Here is a 23,202-nt window from a genome sequence, read left to right on the forward strand (position 1 = left end):
TGGGGGTACCATACTTTTCCATTATATGGAAAGAAATCTTGGAATGTTTTCATCAAGAAACATAATTTCTTAATGACTGAAGAAAGAAAGACATGAACATCTTGAATGACAAGGGGGCTGGAACTACGTTCGCCGTGCGTTTCCCTGAAAATAATGCACACCTCTAGAATGTTTGTCAGCCAATCAGATTCAAGCATTCAATGGCCCTGTAGTATAAAATTAATTACTGACCCTCATGTTGTTCCACACTTGTAAGACCTTTGTTTCTCTTTGGAGAACAAAGGAATATTTTTTTTTTATGAAATCTGAGAGCTTTCTGTCCCCATTGGGAGCAACGTAACTTCCACATTCAGGGCCCAGAATGGTAGGAAAGGCACTTTTAAAGTAATCTGTGTAATATTTGAATTCGGCAGCCATCCAATCAGGAATTTAAATAGTATGGCTAGTATGACGTCAAACGAACCCGGGTGCGTACCAAACGTGCTAGTGTGAAAGTGCCCTTAAACTACTTCAGTCTGTGTGCACTGAATTTATTTAATACAGGAGTTTCACAATTTGAGTTCAATTACTGAAATAAATGAACTTTCCCATGACATTCTAATTTATTGAGATGCAACTGTACATACATGCATAGACATACAGTAGTCAAAATTTGAAGTGGATCAAAAAAAGTTCATCAAAGTTGTCCTAAGACAAGAACGGGTATTGTTTTGGTTTGAGGACAACTTTCATGAAAGGTTTTGATCCACTTCAAATGTTGACTACTGTAGACTGATTTAAAGTAGACGTCACAGTTACGTCACTTGCAGCTGTGCGTGCATAGTGGTTGCAGAAAAACACTGGTCACAAGTTGAGGTAAACATGTAAAATCCATGGAATAAGAGAAAAAAAAATGTGCCTTTAATAATATTCACATATGCTGTTCATAGGAGATGTATTGTATTAACCCTATAGTTACAGCATGACTTATTATTTAAACCTATTACTATTAAAATTTTTACATAACATGTATTTTATCTCTTTTTTCTCACAAATGCAAGTTCATATCTCCTAATGCGGACTTTATAACTTGATTTAACTCAAAAGTAATGAGTTTTCTGCCACCAGATAGACTTCGCCCATAAAAAAATCATCCTAGTTTAGGATCTGTAAGACTATCCCACAACCCAACGTCAATTTTGTTGAATAACAGTGCTTATCGCTAGGTGAAAAGCTCTTGTAATAAGCGAAGAACATCTTGAAAATGACATCTAATCAATATAATCAGATATTATATAAAAAAACTATTTTGTACTGTATCCATGTAATTATCTATCTGTAAAGGCTATCATTCTATCTCTCCCAGGTTTTCTTTTTTTTTTCTTTTATTTCATAGACAAGCAAGTTTTATTGGCAATCCAGCCAAACAGATTCAAGATTATAGACAGATCCACAGTATAAATTGATTATTGTTATTATTATTATTATTGATGTTATAGTAAAAAAACTGACTATTTGAAATGTTTTATTGAAATGTTAACAGCAAACTTTCAACAATATATATATATTTTTTTCACAATTTCAAGTGCTGCTTTTGTTTATTTTAGTTTGTGGTCTGGATTATGTCGATTTTAATGTCAGAAGTGACTTTTGAAGTTTTTGGCAGTTGGCTGGGGGTGGTCAGTGATTGTCATTGTGAGTGTGATGAGATCAGAAATTGCTTGTCAGAAAATAAAAAACTATATATATATTTTTTTGAGAAAACCTTTGAATGTAGCTAAAGAATACTACTCACTTTCAAATAAAAGATGACAGGGACAGTTTGTTGGAGGCAGTCCAAAATGCAAAAGTTGTGGATGTTGCACAAGCTGTGGATGTCGCAAAGTCTAATAAACAAAATAAAACAAAAGAAATGACAATGTATTACTCACAAATGCTGACATTACAGACCATTACAGTACAGTCCTTAGTAAATATTGTATGCTATTCTAATATGGGCTCGATTTTAAAGGATTAGTTCACAATCCTAACAATCAGTCATTTTCTTAAATTTATATTTATATTTGTTCTAACCACACATGCTCATCTTTCTAGATCTGTGATGCGCATGTATACAAATTCCTGAAATGTTTTCCTCAAAAACATAATTTCTTTACGACTAAAGAAAAAAAGACATTGACATCTTTGATGACAAGGGGGTGAGTAAACCTGTACATTTTTGTTCTGGAAGTCAACTAATCCTTTAATGCATTTATATAAATGTGATGCTTGTGATTGACTAATCTGTATGATATGAACATGGCAAATCGGAGATGAAGGAAGATTTATTCTTTTATTTAGTTTAGAAGAGTACCCTTTCAGTGCTTTAGTGGATGGCATGGTTTCAAATAATGTAAACCCAGATACTGGTGAGGTGTTAGATTAGTATAAACTATACTTACAAAGCCAAACACACAGTGTGTCTGGGCTCTGAAAAGAGCCTTTGGGGTGAATAGAGCTGCTGTTGAGACACAAGAGAGATAGAGTGCAAATGAAGAAACATATATTATATTACCTGAAGATAAACATTTCTCACAAAAAGTTTCATTACTTTAATGTGTGAGATTGTAAACATGTTTCCCCATCTTCTTTTCTAATATCCATTGGGAAGCAAGACTCATTGATTCATCTTTTTTACTAGCCTCAAAACCTTTCCTGACCTTAAAGGTTGCTTGACGCACTACAAGCATTAAGACTTCCAAAATTAATTGCTTTTGCTGGTACATGCACTACTAGATGATGGAGACTGTGCACCAGGTATTTTTTGTTAACTTTCCCCAATGTCATTCCAAACATGTGCCTCTGTTTTCACTTAACATTTTTTTTTTAAGTTATTTAATGGTTTCACTGCCAGCTGTGTGAAGAAAAAAAACTTAGTACCAAAGTAATTATAGAAGTTTTAATTTATCAGTTGATTTATTTAATTTTTAGCAGCAAAGTAAATTTAATATTACAATGTTTCCAATATTATCTCCCTTCAATAGTGCTACAGCTGCTCACCAAGGCTGTCTTATTTTATACTGGACAGTCAGTGTTTTGGAGTTTGCAGCATTGTGATGGAAAGTGATGTATGTCCTTTTGGAAGTGTGTGTGTGTGTATGTGTTTGTTTCTAGATTTTATAATTATTTATGTATTTATTTGAATTATCCCTTTAATGTCTTCATTAAGACGTTACTATCATAGTGCATGATGTTGCTTTGATCTAAACCCTGAGTGGTCAGTCAAAATATATACTTACAAAGCCAAAGACGCTCTCGAGATATGGCTCTTAAAAGAGCCTTTGTGGTAAATGTAACTGCTGTAGACACATGCATAAGATAAAAAAAGAAAAACAAATATGGGTGAGATGTGTCTGTACAAATTAAAATGTTTTCAGTTCTATCAGTGATTATTGATGAAATGGTATGTTGTAATGAATCTGGCAAATCAGAGGTGTAGGTTCACTGCTACTATTTTCACTTACAACAATCAGACGGCAATCGACACTGAAAAAAAGAGAGAAGAGAATAATTATTTTTATGGTAGGCTATAAATTCCCAAAGTTTTTAAAGGCTCTGATAAATATGTGTAATATCATTGATAATGCAAGATGAGAAGAAGAATGCAGAAAAAAAGTATTTGAGACATTACCTCACAAATAAGCCAGATGCATTTTAATTATTGAGAATAACAATCACAACAACAATAGTAGTAGTTATTATTATGTTCTATTATAATTATTGTTGTTACAAAAAGAGGGATGACCGATTTCATTATAGAGTTTTAATCTAAACAGATGTAAAGGCGCGCACCTGAGAGAGAGAGAGGGAGAGAGAGAGAGAGAGGGAGAGAGAGAGAGCTCACGCGCTCGCATCCAAACCGACAACGCACTACCATTTTCCATACAAATATGAATAATTAAGATATTACTATGAATAATTGTATAATTTGTCACTTTTTAAGTAACGTTAACATGACAGATATCTGTGACAAGAAAGAGCGTCTCTCAAACGGAGCGGATTGGCTCTATTAGCAATGACGTCACACACAGCTGTAACGGCATTTAACGGTCTAACCAACGCATAGATATATATATCTATGGTTTAACGGCCCTGATGACGGAAAGTCGTTTTCTGTGTGTCTTTTCCGGTAAATGTACCACACATTTACCAGAAAAGACAGTCTACTTTAATGGGTTTTACGGATGAAAACGGCCGCTATTTATTTTAGTGGTTATTTCCCTCAGAAAAACAAAAGTTCCCTCAGAAAAACAAACCTCGAACAATTTGTAATTAACTTATTATAATTACATTTATAACTTTCTTTCTTCATAGTTTTAAATGTCATTTACTTTTATAGTCGTCCTATACTTGTAAAAAGTAATTAAACTAAATTAGTTAAGTAAAAAAAGTAATTTACCTAAAAACACGCACTGCTGGTGAAGTCAGTGAGTCAGGGGAGTCAGGCTGTGCGCGCGGTGGGCACAGACCCCTGTTTATATATGCCCGCTGCCCGGCTTCGCGGGCTTGGCAAGCAAGTAAGGATTTACTTAATGAGAGACAATTTTATTTTTTATTTTATTTTTATTTTTTAAGTATGTACATTTACATAATGATACATTGCGTTAACTTAGCGTTAAAAAAATTGAGTTTTCTAATGTAGTGCGGTCTTTGTGTTTTACTATATTATATTCAAAGCAATGATCATTCGAGTGTTACCAAAAATATAACGGTGATATTTGTTTTACTTATTTCTTTTCCTCCCAGTTTGAGTCCCTCTTTATGAAATGTACTTAATCAATCCTATAGGTGGCGATGTACGCAACCGAGTCGCCAATATAAGACAAGACAATAGATGAAGAAGAGACAGTCGCACTGAACCAAAGAGGCTGAACTCCAGTCTCTTTACTGTGGAAACGCATAAATTGTAACATGTTTAAAAGTGAACTAATTTTGAATAGTTGTATGTTGTAGCTCCGCGTTTTGCAATCAACCGCGGCGCATATCATGTTAAATTAGCAATAGAGATAACATTTAATCCTAGACCACCAATTCTTAATAAAAAAATATATGCAGAATATTCATTTTTTTATGTTTTATAATTTAGAAATTTAAATGTATGGAATACAGCTGTAACAAACCGATCTAAAGACATCAAAGCATGCACAAATTATTTAGAAAGTTATTCCCTAAGCCTTGTGCAATATAGAGAATACTTATTCAGAACAATATTTTGTATTGCCTTTTGCTATAAAAGGAATATTTTCTTGAATATTTCACTATTAGTGTGTGATGATTTCATATTTATTACATTGTTTTGGTTTATAGGGATTAAAGTAATAATCTAATCTGACTTTACCATTTGTTTTATTAATGTTTATTTTCAGTGGAATTTCATCTGCTTACCTGACTCGGTTAGAATTCTGTCATGAGGTTTGGCAGTGGTCCCTCCATCATTCACTCTTTGGCAACCGGTCTTTGTATGGATGCTTCCATGATCTATTCTATATGATCTCTTCTCCCACAAAGTCCAGGTATGTTTTTTTTTTTTTTTTTGCAGCAATAACATTGACAGTATTTTAGTATACAAAATCTAGGGCTGCACGACATTGCAGAAAAATGGATTGTGCGATTGCGATAACTCATTAATGCAATATTCAGTATGCAATGTGATCATGCTTAAAGTGTGTAAAATAAACTTAAATGATATGAAGAGTTCCAATACAAAAGCCTCTAAAAGCCATCTTGGTCAAAAATGAGGTAATGATACTGAGTGAATGCTCTCCACACATAGTATATCTTCATCAAGTACTTTCACTTCAAATGCGTTAATCCCAGCTTCAACCCATTCAGAAGTACCAGTACTTACATAGAAACCAATACATAGTAGCCAGAAAGAAATGATCATTTTAAAGAAATACATCAGACGTACTTAGTGACTTTTGTGTCTGAACTCTTCATATGAAGATCTATTTAAAATCTGAAATTTATATAACCCATGTCGATGTTTGACATTCTTTTTTAAGGAGAAAACATGCCCACAACTACTGAACAGCTGTGCTTACTGTAGCATTACATAAACTGTAAAAATCATTGTAAACCAGGGGGTTTAGGCTTTCATGTAGGCCCAGATTAGGTTTATTTAACAGCAGAAACTAAATAATCAATTGTAAAAATTAAACACTGCTACAACCCCTGGCAAAAAATGATGGAATCACCACAATTAGATGTTGTTCACCCAATTTTTTTTTTACTTCATAGCAAATAAACGGGTCACAGATATGACACAAAACAATTTTTATTTATTAATTAAACATTCTGGTTATGTGAAACATATCTCAAACAAACTAAATTATAAATAAAACTATAAATTATTTTACTTAACAGACAATTATTTTCCATATCAATTACAGGAAAAAAATATGGAATCCTTCAATGTTGAGGAAAAAGTATGGAATCAACAACCAAAATCACAATTAGTACTTCGTTGCTACTCCTCTGGCATTTATGACGTCCTGAATTCTTTAGGGCATGGACTTCACTAATAAAAAACAATATTCTTCATCAAGCTGGTTTCAACTTTCTTGAATAGCGGTTGACAGATCAGCTTTGCAAGATGGAGCGTGGTCATGGACCAGTTTTTTTTTTCAATCTCCACTATACATTTTCAATCAGCTTGATATTCGGACTGTTTGCTGGCAAACACTCTAACAATCTTTGCTCTGTGGCAAGGTGCATTATCATACTAACATCATCTTCTTTTCTGTTGATGGAATGAGAAAAGTGTCCAAAGTTTCAGTTTAAACCTGTGAATTGACTGTTGAGGTAAGGATTGCCATGTCCTCTGGGCACCTTAAAGTTACGTCGTTCTTAAGTTGTACCTTAAGAAGTACCTTATCGTTAATGCGTGTTTTCCGAAACCTTCTTAGTCAAGTATACCTTCTGTAAGTCATACGTTCGTAAGGTTGGTCTGGAGCGCTCTTAGCTATACCTTATCACTGCTGACGGTTCATCCCGCTAGTGGCCACCACTACTCAAAAAGCTTTTTTACATCGCAGTTTATTTACACATAGAAAATTTTATATGAACATTTAATATAAAATCTGATTTGGTATTACATTTACATTTTTACTTTACTTTAAAATGTTACACATAAAATACTTAAGTTGTTATAGCCTACACCCAGTGTATGGAAGTGTTTTCATTAATAAAGTTTCCATACACTAATGGTTGTTGGTTTTTTTAATTACTATCCCAAGGCACATCAGCTGGCGAACCATTTGACAGAAAAGGCTTAGGAGTCTATATAAAGAAAGATGAGTTTACACAAACCTTATAGCTATGGCAGCGAGACAGCGAGTACTTGTTTTAAATCAAAGATGGCGCCGTCCACTGACTACCATGTCAGAAGAGACCGTTGTAAAAAAAATTGCCTACCACGGGAGCAAATTCTGCAGCTCTTGAATCTTGTTGGCCCAGATTTGTCAAGACAAACTCGACAGGGCTACCCCCTCAGCCCCGAAATTCAGCTGATGGTGGCTCTTCGTTTTTATGCCGTGGGGAGTTTTCTGGAGGTGGTTGGGGATGGATGTGGGCTGAGTAAGACCTCAGTGTGTGGCTGTGCGTTCACTCAGTCACAAACATACTGCTTCGCCATGCCACCGATTACATACGTATGCCTTTCACAAGGCACGAACATTAACACACTTATGGCCGTGAGAGTGTGGGATTGCACACTTGCCAAATTATAAACACATACACATATTTATTTCTGCATGTACATATTTCAGTGGGCCCCAATAAATGCAGTTTGTAGTATTTCTAAAACATTTCTTTATAAAGAACATTGTTTTCTCAATACTTTACCTAAACTGCTGTGAAGGAAAGAGCGCACAATTGATCATCGAGGCATCGATATCAACCTATTCAGCACTTCCACCATGGACAGCACCTGCTAAGGTCGCACTTAAGAAGGTTTACCTTAAGCAACATCCTAAGGTATAGTTCGGAGAACACACGTAGGAAAGGTGTACCTTTTGAGTGTTCGTAGCGCGCTTAGGGACAATGTTATCAGAGAACGCAGCCCTGGTCTTTTACCTAACATGCAACCCCCATATTATAAATTATTTGGTAACTTTGATTGTTTTCTTCAGGCAGTAATCTTTTCACATTCTATTAAAGCCACAAGACAAAAATTCCAGCATTGTCTCCTTATACATTGCAGATTTGTGATCTATCACTGAATATCACTTTCATCCAATCATCCACACTCCATGACTTTTTCTCTTTAGCCCAATTTAATTTTGTTTTCTTTTATGTGTTAATGCTGGTTTTCATTTGCCCTTTCTCTGTGTAAACCTCATTTCATTTAGCCAGTTTCTAACAGATATGTCACGCACATCAACTCCCTTTTCTGCCCATTTTTTCTTCATTTGTTTCGTCAAATTGCTTTGAGTTTTCTTGCTTGATGCTTTGATGTTTCCCTTGATCTGCCTACATGTATTTTTATTTATTTTATAATCTTTCCATTTTGTTTATATTTACACCAAATTTTAGAAAACTTAGATCCAACTTCTTTTGCCACATTTTATAATGAATTTCCATCTTGAAGATTTATAATCCTTTCCATCATTTTAACTGACAGCTTTCTTGTTGGGGACGTTTCCTTATAATTAGTAACGAGTTCAACAGCTCGTTAAGGTCTGTAAGTACTCTCTTTTAACTGCTGACTAATTATCAGTTTAGATATGTTTAGATATTTGTTTCAGAAATACAAATTACAAGCTGATTCCATAATTTTTTTCTTCAACATTGAATGATTCCATAATTTTTTCCTCTAACTGATATGGAAAATAATTTTCCTTTAATTAAACTATTTTATAAATTATGATGTTTTTGATGTAAAATCTTAATAACATTTTAAGTGGACCTCAGAGAACAGTACAAAATAAAATACAAAGGCAGTTCTTAACCCCTTTAAGCATAGTACTGTACTGTGTTTTGACTATTGCATTATTTAATTAGTTGAGTTATCGCATGTTACATTTTTCTTCAAAAGCATGCAGCCATACCTATAATTGCACTCTTACAAGTTCTATTCTAACTCAAACATTCAGGGAACATAATTTTAGATGAAAACTGACAATGAAGTCAAGGGATGTGGAGTGGTTGATTTTATAGCATATCTCTAGCTTTTTACTTCTGGCAACTGCAACTGGAGAAAAGAAGTGGAATGTTAGGAGAGTTTATAAGGAAATAACTATAATAGTAATATAGAAATATACTGGTAACTGTAGACATAAGCAATAATATAATGTTGGGCAGTGAACACCATGTACAATGTAGCTACATGCACACAATACTGTCAACAACGTTTGTACTAGATAATACACAGCTATGTCACTAAAATCCGATTAATGATTGTCACAATATATTTTTGAATAAAGTTTTTGGGAGAACTATACCTTAAAGGTCCATGTTTGGTAATTTGGTAGAAATAATTGCCATTTAGCAGTATTGCTGTGAAAGCCTAATAGTAATGAATAAATCTGAACAACGTTCTTAGTCCCATACATACACAGGGCAGCTTTGGTTGGTTGCTCTGTGCTGTTCCTTATAAACTGCTCTAACATTCCACTTCTTTTCTCCACCAGATTCCCTGGTAGATGGTTCATCCCAAGATGCACAGATCTACCTGTAGCCCATCATCATTCCCACACCCATCTCGCAACAAAGTTTCGTTAAGTGCAGTCCATAACCAGTGTCTGCCATGCACTGTCTGCACCTTGTCCATTGCAAATGTCATGGATTGTTTATTAAAGCTCTTTATATTCTTTATTTGAGACTGGTATTATGTAGAAACTGTTATATTTTAAATAAAGTCAACCTCCCCCCTCCTACCGGTCTTTTGAACGTTTCTTGATTTATGACTATATTGACCTCTATGCTTTCAGAAGTTAAGACATTAAAATGTGTCCTTAATACTTTATTATCATTATTATTATCACATTCAGGCTAAAATGCAGATCTACTCTCTGAGGTATAAATGCTCATTGTGAAACTTGCGACACTTAATTCATGTGGCAATGCTTTTTGATTTTTATGTTATCATAGTATCTTGAAACTGCCTGTACTCTAATACAGTATTAGGTCCCCATTTACTTTTAAAACAAACACCCTGCAAAGTTATTTTAAGGTTTCAACAAAGAAACCCAATAATAACCATTGGGGAACGTTCTCTGTAGGTTACTTTTAGGTTATTTAAAAAAAACAACCACCCTGCAACGTTCTGGGAACGTTATTTTAAGGTTGCAACAAAGTAACCCAAAAATAACCATTGGGGAACGTTCTCTGTAGGTTACTTTTAGGTTATTTAAAAAACAACCACCCTGCAACGTTCTGGGAACGTTATTTTAAGGTTGCAACAAAGTAACCCAAAAATAACCATTGGGCAACGTTCTCTGTAGGTTACTTTTAGGTTATTTAAAAAACAACCACCCTGCAACGTTCTGGGAACGTTATTTTAAGGTTGCAACAAAGTAACACAATAATAACCATTGGGGAACGTTCTCTGTAGGTTACTTTTAGGTTATTTAAAAAACAACCACCCTGCAACGTTCTGGGAACGTTATTTTAAGGTTGCAACAAAGTAACACAATAATAACCATTGGGGAACGTTCTCTGTAGGTTACTTTTAGGTTATTTAAAAAACAACCACCCTGCAACGTTCTGGGAACGTTATTTTAAGGTTGCAACAAAGTAACCCAAAAATAACCATTGGGCAACGTTCTCTGTAGGTTACTTTTAGGTTATTTAAAAAACAACCACCCTGCAACGTTCTGGGAACGTTATTTTAAGGTTGCAACAAAGTAACCCAATAATAACCATTGGGGAACGTTCTCTGTAGGTTACTTTTAGGTTATTTAAAAAACAACCACCCTGCAACGTTCTGGGAACGTTATTTTAAGGTTGCAACAAAGTAACCCAAAAATAACCATTGGGGAACGTTCTCTGCAGGTTACTTTTAGGTTATTTAAAAAACAACCACCCTGCAACGTTCTGGGAACGTTATTTTAAGGTTGCAACAAAGTAACCCAAAAATAACCATTAGGAAACGTTCTCTGTAGGTTACTTTTAGGTTATTTAAAAACAACCACCATGCAACGTTCTGGGAACGTTATTTTAAGGTTATTTTAAAAATAACCTAAAAAGAACGTTCCCCTAACGTTACTATTTGGTTCCCAAATAAAATAACCAAACGGGAACCAAAAACTAACGTTAGGGGAACGTTCTGTGTTTGCTGGGTAGTTCATTTTCAATGGGAGCGGCGCGGAGGCGAAGTGCAAGTTTTGCTACTGCACCCAAAATCCTGCCGCTTCCACGAACACGGCGCTTCGCAGCAGGCGCAGCCAAAGATAATTTTTTTTTAAATCTTTTTGTGAGCGGCAGCGTCCACACTGTGACCGCGTCGCGAACACCGCCTCAACTGCACAAAACCCTTCCACTACAAGAAAAGGCAGCAGCCGTGCGGCATGTCATTATCTTTACAAAAAGATCTTGTTGCCATGACATGCATACTCCCACGAGTTAATATGACGTTCCCACTAGATAATAACTTGTGGCCACGGCGTATTATCACGTACCCACTAGTTAATATGTTGTGACCACGGCAAAACTAGCCTAAGTGAACCAAACATGCCCCCTCTCGGTCACAGTAAATGCTTCGTTCGACTTTTCGTAGATCATCTACTCTTCCCTGTGCATAACCTCTGACCTACTTTCTGTACGATCTGAATTTCTGCGCTTTGAATTTTGAACACTGAATTTGATGTTCCGATTTTTTTTTTCATCTTGAAAACTTGAAGTTGTATTTTTAAAAACTGAATATTTGAAATCAGAACAAAAATCTGCTGTTTAAAAATACATGTCTATTTGAAAATCTGCGATTTGAAAATTCAGTTGTGTTCAATTTCAAATGTTCAATATTCAAGTTTAAAAAAATCGAATTCAGAACTATGTTAAATACCATATAATATTCAGTTTTGTGAAATGACACTTGTCAATAATTCAAATTTGTACAATTCAAATTCAAAAAGTTTTGTCATAATATGAGCTCCATACCTGTGGGTTTTAAATGCAGCAAACTGCCCATTAAGTTTCATAAACAGGCTTTGGATATGTGAAAATTATTCTACAAACATATGTCCCCTCCATATGTGTTATTTGGAACAGTCAACATTGTTCAAATTACATTGTAGGCTACATTGTTCAAAAATAAGACTTTTTTTTTTTTTTTTTTTTTTTTGGATCGGCTGGTTTAACAAAGGATTAATTTTTGTTACAGACGTATTAAATCAATCAGGTGATCTTTATAATTACAATGAATTGTTAATATGTTGTGGTTAAATGTATGTGTTGATATTCATGTAATGGCTTTATTAGTAACTGTAGAGTATTCACCATTGTGTGTTTTTTTTAAAGAGGAGTCAAAAGGATTTTGGACCCAAGTTTCACTGTTTTATCTGTTCAGCAAGTTTGTTAACTGATACAATGATCTTGTTTACGGAATGTGAATTTTACACTCTTGTCCACTTGGTGGCGGTAATGCACTAAAATTGTTTGACAAACTGTGTTTTGGATTTTCTCCAACATGAAATCGTATGTTATGTAAGAAAATATGTCCTTTAATAATGGACAGTAAAAAATATCACGAATATATCTCTATATTTTTAACATAGTTTACGTTAACTTATCAAAACACTACAATTAAACAGCATGTAACAAAATAGGACAACAATGCTGCACATTTCTAATAAAATGTCACAAAATAAGTCTATTTTTAGAGCACAGAGTAACGTTTGCAATAATACATGTTAAGTTTAACAATCATATAATAAGCAATTCGTTGTGGAAGGGACGTGGTGAAAGGAAATCTCACCTTACAGAAAAAATAACTTTTGTCGATATCTTCGGAGTGAAAAGACGCAGCATTTTAAATTCCCCGTGATTAAAGAAAATACGAATACACATATGTTGAACAAAAATTACGGCTCGGGGTTCATGTGAGTTATTTAAGGTGTTTTAACTGTAGGCTACACGTCTCAAATGTACTCAGTCTACCCTATTGGATCATTTGCTGTATCAGACGCTGCTGCAAAAGTCAAGATACAAGCACTTTTCTTAAATGTCTGCTTTTTGCTAATATTTCCCTGGTGTTTTTTCCCCCTCGTTTTAAACAAACAATATCGCTATACTGCATTCTTTCTGTAGCGGTAAGCTGTTAAAGAGATGCAAATTAATTCCAAGTGAGGGTATCGGAATGATCAGTCAAAATATTTAAAATTGGATTTAGATTTTCTCCAAAACGGAATCGTGGCAAACAACAATTGTGAAGGATCGCTAGGTGTGTTTAACAGCAACCACAAATCGAAAGTGTTTCAAAGAATTGATTCTGTACGTTCCTTGTGCACAAGTCATGTGTGAATATATGGCTTATTCAGGAGGATCACACGCTATTTTCCACTTGTCTGGATTACCAAATGTACACGGGCATAGTTTTTAATTTTCAAATTATGTTTTCAAACACATCATAATGCCATTTTATTGTTGCTAACGGGGAAATCTATAGCATTAGAATGCATAATGTGAGTGATTTGCTAGAACATCTCTAGTTGGCTAAAATGTAGTTGTCACACATTGAAAAAAAACAACAACTTTTAAGACGTTCCCTATCTTACCCCACTAGTACGTGGCAGTTCGCAAGTAAGTATAGGCTATGCCATAAAACAATGCTTGTCTATTTTGATAGATTGTGAAAAGTCGTTGGCTGTCAATATCATGTCGCTGATTAGAATGTGCAAACATTAACTTTATTGCACATGTAATTAGAGAGTTCTTGAACGCGGAACGTGTGGATTATATAAAACCGACTTTACCCAAGTATTTCAGTTAGAGGAGTTAAACCGACCCGAGTGAACTTCTTAAGGTTCTGTTGCTGTATTTCGTTTTGCTAAAGAAAAAAAAAAAAAAAAAAAAAACAGCGGATGTATGACTTATATAATTTTTACTGAAACTGAGATACTTTGAAGTTGTGAAAATTGTGAAATAATGGTTGAAGTGAAAAGGACTGATTCATAAAAACGGAATAAATTCGTGCCTATTAGAAAACCACATAGCCTATGTACTTTTTTTTTTTTTAATTATTATTATTCTCAGTGTTTTCATTCACTGTTTAACCTGCATGGACCTGCGTTTTCAGGAATGTTCTGAAATGAAAGAACGCTCCGTCTGAGATGAGTCACTCGGAAAAACAGAGGTAAGACTGATTAATAGCCAGGACAGTGCAGTTCTAATATAGTTGCAGATTAAAAAAAAATAAATAAATTAGGGCTTAACCTCTTCAAAATCTAAAGATGTCGCAGAGGGGGGAGAAAAACTTGAAACTGAGTCTAGTTTTTGTCGATTTAAGATGAGAATAAGAAAGCATGGATATTGATAAAGGTCAGATGTATTTAAGTTTCCATTTGCAACATCAAATGTCTTCATATGAGACTGAAGGACATGTGGTAATTTTCTCTCTCTTCTTTGTGAAAGATCGGGCTCACATGTGTCCAGCACTGTGTCTGTGAAGAGTGACGGATCACTAAATCTGCCACCAAACTTAGTTGGGAAAAAAACCTCATCTTCCAAAAGGTATTTTGTCAGTTTCTCCATCTTAGTTGCTTAGTAAAGACTTTTTTTCTTTTTTTTTTTTTTTTTTTTTTTTTTTTTGCTGTTCAGTAGGCATTAGAACACTGGAGAATCACAAATCTGTGTTTCAAACCATATTTAAGCTGGGTTTTCTTTTTCATTAACATTTTTTGAACACGTTATGATCAAAAATTAAGAATGATTTCTGCACTGTTTCTAGGTCAATCAAATATGAGTGACAATTATCATGTGACTAATTGTAGAGCTGATCTTTCTTCCACTGAAGCTCAAGAGGTTAACTGACCACTGCACTGCAGAGTTACTGCCAGGAGAATTCTAAATTCAGACACGCATTTCTGCGGAGGACAAGAGAGTGAGAGCATGTGCAGATATCAGACATGAAAATCCTCTATAGTAAAGCATTTTTCTCTCTGTTCTTTGTGTTATTAGTGTAAGATCAGGTTCACATGTGTCCAGCTCTGTGTCTGCAAAGAGTGACTCTTCACGTGAACATCCACCAAACTTAAGTGGGGAAACATCATCATCTACCAAAAGGTATTTTGTTAGTTTCTTTAACATTAGTAATTTTTCAAATGTAGGTTAGCAAAGACTATATATTTGTCTGGCTGTTCAGTATCGAAATTGGAAAACAGTTTCAAACTTCAAACCATATGCCCTTTTTTTTTTTTGTTATTAGCTTAAGATCAGGTTCACATGTGTCCAGCTCTGTGTCTGTGAAGAGTGACTTGTCAAAAAACACACCACCGGAATTCAGTAAGAAAACATTAGTGACAAAAAGGTATTTCATGTGCTTTGCATTATACAGTACCATTGCATTAACCAATTACTCAACTGTGGTGTATAGAACATGACACAAAGTGCTAACCATTATCCTAACACACACACATATATATATATATATATATATATATATATATATATATATAATTTTTTTTTTTTCACTTGTTTTGTGAATGTTGTGTTTATTTATTTTTATATTTTCACTTAACCCTTGTGCGACCTTATGGACATTTTTGTCCATTTCAGTTTTTTTTCTTTTGCTTTAAGTGTGTCTGTGTTAATGCCAAATACATAAATCTAGGCTCAGGTGTGCATTTTTATTGAAATTTTAATATTTCACCCTCATTTCCTTCAAAAAATCAATTTATCCCTTCGTACAAAAGATACTCACACTCAGGACTTAAGGACAAAAATGTCCACATTGAAACCCATTAAAACTGCAATTTTTTAACCCAGGGCCATTTGACTATAAAATGATGCAATATTTGCTAATAGGCATTCATTCTATCGGAAAGGCTTCAAATTTAAAATTTTTACCATTTTTTACAAGGTTGTGTATTTCATTTTTCTTTTTTTTTTCATTCACTGACAGCGAGCATTATGTAAAGAAACCAGTTTTTAAAGCATTACAATTGTAAATGAATGAATGTTTGGTAATTATGGTAATTATGAATAGAAGAGATGCTGATAAAAAACAACAGTCAGTGAAAGTGGAAAAAAATACAAATATATAACATTTCTATGACAGTTTTTTGACATTTTTGTCCATTATGGCCCTAAGTGTCAGTTGTTTTTTTTTTTTGATGTTTTTTTATCTGACACTACATAAAAAATATAAATGCCTCAAATTGAATGTTGTTGTTCTTCATTGACACACCCAAGAAGCCAATAAGCAAATAAATGTTTGCATTTAAATCGCTTTGGATACAGCTCGTATTGGATATAGGCTTGCCAAATCTGTGATTTTTTTCCATGGAATTGGGGTGATTCTCTCCTGTGGGCTCAATTCCATAGGACTGAAATGCTTGTATTGAAACATTTTGCATTCTACCTGTGATTAAAACTATGGTAGCTGTTAGTTTTGTGAAGGATGGCCACATTGGTAGGAAGCTTTTTAGCTGTGTTTATGATCAGTCTGCATTACTTTGACTGTAAAATATGTAGTTTTGGTATGGAAATAAAACTAGGAAACTACAAACTGCTGCCCCTGGAAAGGTGTGGGTGCTGGATTGCTGTATTCCGCTTTTGAAACTCAAAGACAAAGCAGTTTTTGGATAAATGGTCATCGGACAGTGAATCCATGAATGATTTTTTATTTTTTTTTATTCTGAGTGGATTTTAGCCAAGAAAGCATGCAAAGGGCACTCCTCGAATCATAAAAAGCTGTTACTTATCTTAATTCATCACAATATTCACCAGACAAACATGTAAAGGCATTGAAAAGCTTTATTTTTACCACAGGTGGTCTTTAACAAACTTACCTATGTTTCTCTGTGCAGTGTTGAAATGCCATAAAGTGAAATAAATTTCATGTTGCTAGAATGTGTGGACACTTTTAAACCATGTGTGTTACACATTGGATTTGCATGGTTACCCATGGTTTGCATTGCTCTCTGCTGTCCTCCACATCAACAGGTAATAACACCAGTACAGCTAGCAACAACAAATGTTAGTTTTTAAAGGCAGAAATAATTTTCAACACAAATTATTTAGTTTGGTAAGAATCAAGTCAGACGCAGTTAACTAAACGCAGTGAAACTTGTGAGACTTTCTCAATTCAAACCAGTTAATTTATTGACACAGTTGAACTAAACCTTATGCTGAAGCAAAATATTCCAAAGCAATGACTTGAACATAATCTATGTTTTTAATTAAGACATTCATTAACAAATTTTAGAAATTGGCTAAATGTGATACAATTTTATGGAAGTAACAAAGCTTTGTTGCCAGGACATTGCTGCTCGCCATTTTGTTCAGTAAACAAAAAAAGTATTTCTGTTGGGGACAAGAAAGTGAGAGCATGTGCAGCCATCAGACATGAGTATCCTGTAGTAAAACACTTTTTTTTTACTGTTCTTTTTTTGTGTGTCATTAGTGTATGTTCAAGCTCACATGTCTCCAGCTCTGTGTCTGTGAAGACAGACAATTCAAAACTGTATCCACCAAACTTCAATGAGAAAAAAACATCACCAAACAAAACGTATTTTTATGTGTTTTGCATTATACCATTACGTTACGTAATTTCTCTACTCTGATCCATCTATCTATCCATCTATCCATATCCATCCATCCATCCTTCAGTTTATCCCACTCATTTTCCATAGGATTCAGGTCAGGGAATTGGGATGGTTATGGCAGAATCTTGATTTTGTGTTCAGTGACCAGTTTTTGTGTTGATTTTGATGTTTGTTTTGAATCAATGTGGTGATGGAAGATCTAACCATGACCCATTATAATATTTCCAACTGAGCAAGTCAGTTTTACCTTTTTTTTTTTATCTGTTGGTATTTGATATAAAACATAATGGCATGTATCTGAACAATTTGTCTAGGACTTTTGGTGTAAAATTAGGTCCACAAAAAAGAACATCTGGTGATATTTAAATGTGGACATGGGGCACTTTTTTTTTTTTATCCCTGTGTGCACCAAACTTTTAATGTGTTCTAGCTCCAAAAAAAAAAAAATTCTCATTTTATATGGCAATAAAAGCCAGTCATGGCTGAAGTTCCAGTATGGTAAATTAATATGGTGGAGTTTGTTTTTGCACCAGAGCAGATGATTTGTTTCTGGAACAGTGTCTGAAATGACTTGTTGTGATGGAGGTGCAGTTTTTCTTTATTTTTAATATTTTTTTCTGACACTAAAATTCAACGGATTTCTGCAGTTTTCCATCTGTGATCTTTGAAGAGTATTTGGCCACTTAAACTGTTCTCTTTGCTGCACATTAAGACAATATTGACACATCATGTTTAAAGCAGTTTTTTATCTGGATCTCCAGTGCATTAAAACTTCTTAATTATTTCCCTGATGTTGGAAATGAGAATATTTAATGTTTTAAGTATTTTCTTAAAGTCACTTTGTGTTGTGTAAAGATCAACAATCTTTTGCTGTAAATCAGAAGTATATTCTTTGGTTTTACCTATTGTGATGAATGATTAGGTTGGTATATATGATATACATCGTGCCTTCTTAAGCAATTTTACTATGTTCAGTGACCTATTAAATGGAACAATATATTATTGAAATTATAAATTGTGTCAATTTTTTAGAAGTAAAATTCAGTAAGAACTGCAATAAAAATATTTGGGATGCCACCAGCAAAAAAAAAAAAAAAAAAAAAAAGTGAATGTGTGCTGAAATTAAAAAAATAATTTCTTAAGTACTTCCAGAAATAAAACCCTATTGGTAATATTAGGAATTTAGAATTCTAATTTATGATTTATTTTGCTGACAGGGTTCAACATGAGAAATCGGACACAAAAGTTCAGAAGTGCAACTTGAACAAGACGTTCAAAGAAAATCTCCACAGCATATTCCAGGTAGGAAAGAAATTCATTACTTTTTTAATATTTATGGCAAACAAATACAGTATGTTTTCTTTTGATGATTGTGGCTTTACAAATAAATGCATTTGAAAAATATTTGTAAATTTCTTCTTGATGACGTTTGGACATTTGTTCTAGATGCAAATTATTTAGATTTTAAGCATCTTTGATGTGTGCGAATGCAATTTGGTTCATTTGTGTACTATGTCTTTTTTCTTGCTTATTTTTAGGATCTTGAGAACAGAATGATAAAATTTTTGAAGTACGAGTTGGAAAAATTGAAGAAAATATTAAAAAAGGAAAGCACACAATACTTTGTAAGAGATAGAGAGGATATGTGCAGGATCAAAGAAGCAGCTCTTGATATCACACTCTACTTCCTGAGAGAGATGAAGCAAGGTGAAGCTGCTAATACTATAGAAGGTAAGAGTCTTATGAACATAGACGGTCAGATTGTCACTTACAAAATGTAGATTTAATGAAAATATGTTTTTTGTTCCTGTATTTAGACAAGCTGGTCTTCATTAATCTTAAATCAAACCTAAAGAAGAAGTATCAGTGTGTGTTTGAAGGAATTGCCAAGCAAGGTGATGCTACGCTTCTGAATAACATCTACACAGACCTCTATATCACTCAGGGTTGTACTGAACAGGTCAATACTGAACATGAGGTAAGACAGATTGAAGTTACTTCCAGGCGTCATGTATCACAAGAGATACAGGTTGAATGCACAAATTTATTTCAAGCTGGAAAAGAAGACAAGAAGATCAAAACTGTACTGACAAAAGGAGTTGCTGGCATTGGAAAATCAGTTTCTGTGCAAAAGTTTGTTCTGGATTGGGCTGAAGGAAAAGAAAATCAAGATATCAGCTTCATAATTCCTCTTCCATTCAGAGAGCTGAACTTAAAGGATAAAGAACCACAAAGCTTGATGGACCTTATAAATCAGCTTTTCCCAGAGACAAAAGGACTGAACCTTGCAAAGAGGAATATGTACAAAGTCCTTTTCATCCTTGATGGATTGGATGAGTTTCGTCTTCCTCTGAACTTTGAGGGTAATGAGACATGGTCTGACGTTTCATCACCAGCCTCTCTGGATGTTCTCCTGACAAACCTCATCAAGGGAAATCTGCTTCCTTCTGCTCTCATCTGGATCACCACCAGACCAGCAGCTGCCAGTAAGATTCCTCCTGACTGTATTGATCGGGTGACAGAGATACGAGGATTCAATGATGCACAAAAGGAAGAGTACTTCAGGAAAAGATTCAAAGATGAGAATCAGGCCAAAGAAATCATTGATCATGTTAAAAAATCAAGGAGTCTTTTTATCATGTGCCACATTCCTGTCTTCTGCTGGATTTCAGCCACTGTTCTCAAGAACATTTTAGAAATGAAAACAAATAATGAGCAGAAAAACAGTCAGGCTTATGATGTCTCCAAAACACTGCAGGAGTCAAATACTGAAGACACTCCCAAGACTCTGACACAAATGTACACACACTTTCTCCGATTTCAGATCCTGCAGAGCAGACGAAAGTATGATGGAGAATACACACCAGATATTTCCTGGGATAAAGACGCAATACTTTCACTGGGAAAACTGGCATTTCAACAGCTGGAAAGAAACAATGTGATCTTCTATGACACAGATCTGGAAGCCTGTGGTATTGACGTCTATAAGGCATCAGTGCATTCAGGCATGTGTACCCAGATCTTTAAGGAGGAAAGAGGGATCTTTTTTGCTACCATGTACTGCTTTGTCCACTTGAGCATTCAAGAGTTTATTGCAGCCCTTTATGCACATCTGTTTCTAGACATCAACCAGAAAAGTGTGTTTGTTCATGAGTTTGCGAAACGGGGCAACAAAAATGAAACCATGATTGATTTGCTCAAGACTGCAGTTGACAAAGCGCTTGAGAGTGACAATGGACACCTGGACCTTTTTCTTCGCTTTCTTCTCGGTCTGTCAATCCAGTCCAATCGGCTTCTCTTACAAGGTCTGTTGACACCGCAAGATGACAGTGACCAGATAAAAAAGGAAATAGTTCAGTACATCAAGCAGAAATTTGAAGCTAATCTGTCTCCAGAGAGATCCATCAATCTGTTCTACTGTCTGAATGAACTGAATGATCAAACTCTGGTGAAAGACATTCAGACCCACCTTAACAAAGGAAGTCTCTCATCTGCTGACCTTTCACCTGCCCAGTGGTCTGCTGTGGCTTTTGTGTTGTTGACGTCAAAGGAAGAACTGGAGGAGTTTGAGCTTCAGAAATTTAAGAAATCAGATGAGTGTCTCATCAGACTATCAGCAGTCATCAAAACATCCAAAAGAGCTCTGTAAGTCATTTAAAAAATTGGTTTATTTAGCAGCTTTTTAGTTAGCAGCAGAAGAAAAATAACATTTATTATAAACACATTGTTCCATTGTTATTTTCACTCCAATATGAAGTTATTGTTAGCTAGCTAATTTAAGTCTTATTTTTTTATTAATAATTCAAACTGATAATTTGTCACTTAATCAAAAACACTAATGATTTTATAGTTGTAGTATCAGTCTAGCCCACCAATCTTACAATATTTTTACTGACCATAAATGAGTAATAGGTGGTTTCATATTTGTATTTAGCCAATGCATTTTAATGTATTATACTTTATGTATTAAATCTAATGTGATTTGTTTTTTCCTTGTAGCCTGAATGATTGTGACTTAACAGACAGAAGCTGTTCAGCTTTGGCTACAGTTCTTTGTTCAGACAACAGTTTGAAAGAGCTGAACATGAACAATAATAACCTAAATGATTCAGGAGTGAAGCTTCTCTGCACTGGACTGGAGAATGTCAAGTGTGAATTGGAAATATTGAGGTAAGTTTTTGATCTCAACCAAACCTAAAAATTGTGATTTTGTTTTACATATTACATATTCTAAATGTATATTAAATAGACAAATGATGAATTTCACAGTTATCTATCACCCTTGCTTAAAAAATATATATATAAAAAATAAATCAGTCTTTTTCTATATTCATATATTTAGACAACCATTAGTTGCTAGAATTGAGTCAGAATTCAAATCTATTTATTAATTTTGGGCTTTTTAATCCACCACAGAAAGTTAGGCTAAACGGTTTCAGGTCAGTAAAATGTGTTCAAAAATTGTATGTTCTGGTTTTTAAGTGTAGACTTTGATTAGACCATTCAAAAATGTAACTAATCTGATGTAGAGTTGCTTGAATGTTGCGGATCATTCAGAGGAAAGACTTTCACACCTGTAGAGTTTTAGACAATTGAAACATTGTAAGTGAATGTAACAGCGCTGGAGATTATCAGGTGAGTTGATGGCTAACATTTTAAAGGTCTCTGGGCCTTTTGTTTTCCTATGTATAAGGCAGTTTTCACTTTTCCTTGTAGAATTAATTGTAGAAGATCGCTTTAGGGATTAATGATGTTAAATTTTTCCCCACAATTGACAAGTTATTTGTTCAGATAGTAGTCATACAACAACATTTTGTAGGGGCCATGGAATTTTAGTGAAAATGATAAAAAATGCTGGCAGTATTAAAAGAGTTCAGATAAATTCCTGCATCACTAATTAATCAGTTGAATTTTACATTTTTATTCCGGTTCTAGACTCTCTGACTGTGGTATCACTGAAGAGGGTTATAAAGCTCTGGCTTCAGTTTTAAGATCAAACCCTTCACACATAATAGAGCTGGATCTCACAGGAAATGATCCTGGATTATCAGGAGTGAAGGAGCTCAGTGATTTACTACAGGATCCAAACTGTCAACTGAAGACACTGAGGTGAGATGTGATAAAGTGTAATAGAAAATAAAGGAAATGCGGCTGAATTATTTATAGAAATATTATTTTACTAATGCAAAACTGTTGCGTCAATGTAAGTTCTAGATAAACTATATTTAGATGTTTTTTTATCCTCTTTTCTGCAGGTTTTTGAGTCCTGATGCAGAAGAATTCTGTCAGTATGTGACTAAAGTTGTTGGTAAAAACCCGTTACTCCTGATGGAGCTGAATCTGAGTAAATGTGAACTAGTAGACACACAAGTGTATCAGATCGCTGCTCTACTGCAGGATAAACACTGTCAACTTAACACACTACTGTGAGTATTTTTAATTTAGTTTTATTGAACATTTAGGTTATGTTATCTTATGT

General features: G+C 34.4%; 1 protein-coding gene across 1 annotated transcript in view; it reads left to right on the plus strand.

The window, feature by feature from the left end:
• Positions 1 to 23,202, plus strand: part of LOC141338727 (uncharacterized) — a 228,224-nt gene that overhangs the window by 190,283 nt on the left and 14,739 nt on the right. The window contains exons 16-18 of the mRNA XM_073844341.1: positions 21,723 to 21,893; positions 22,659 to 22,832; positions 22,979 to 23,149. Of these exons, the coding sequence (XP_073700442.1) occupies positions 21,723 to 21,893; positions 22,659 to 22,832; positions 22,979 to 23,149 (516 nt within the window). The remainder of the gene's footprint in view (positions 1 to 21,722; positions 21,894 to 22,658; positions 22,833 to 22,978; positions 23,150 to 23,202) is intronic.

The sequence above is a fragment of the Garra rufa genome, chromosome 7, assembly GCF_049309525.1.
Source record: "Garra rufa chromosome 7, GarRuf1.0, whole genome shotgun sequence".
Taxonomy (NCBI): Eukaryota; Metazoa; Chordata; class Actinopteri; order Cypriniformes; family Cyprinidae; genus Garra; species Garra rufa.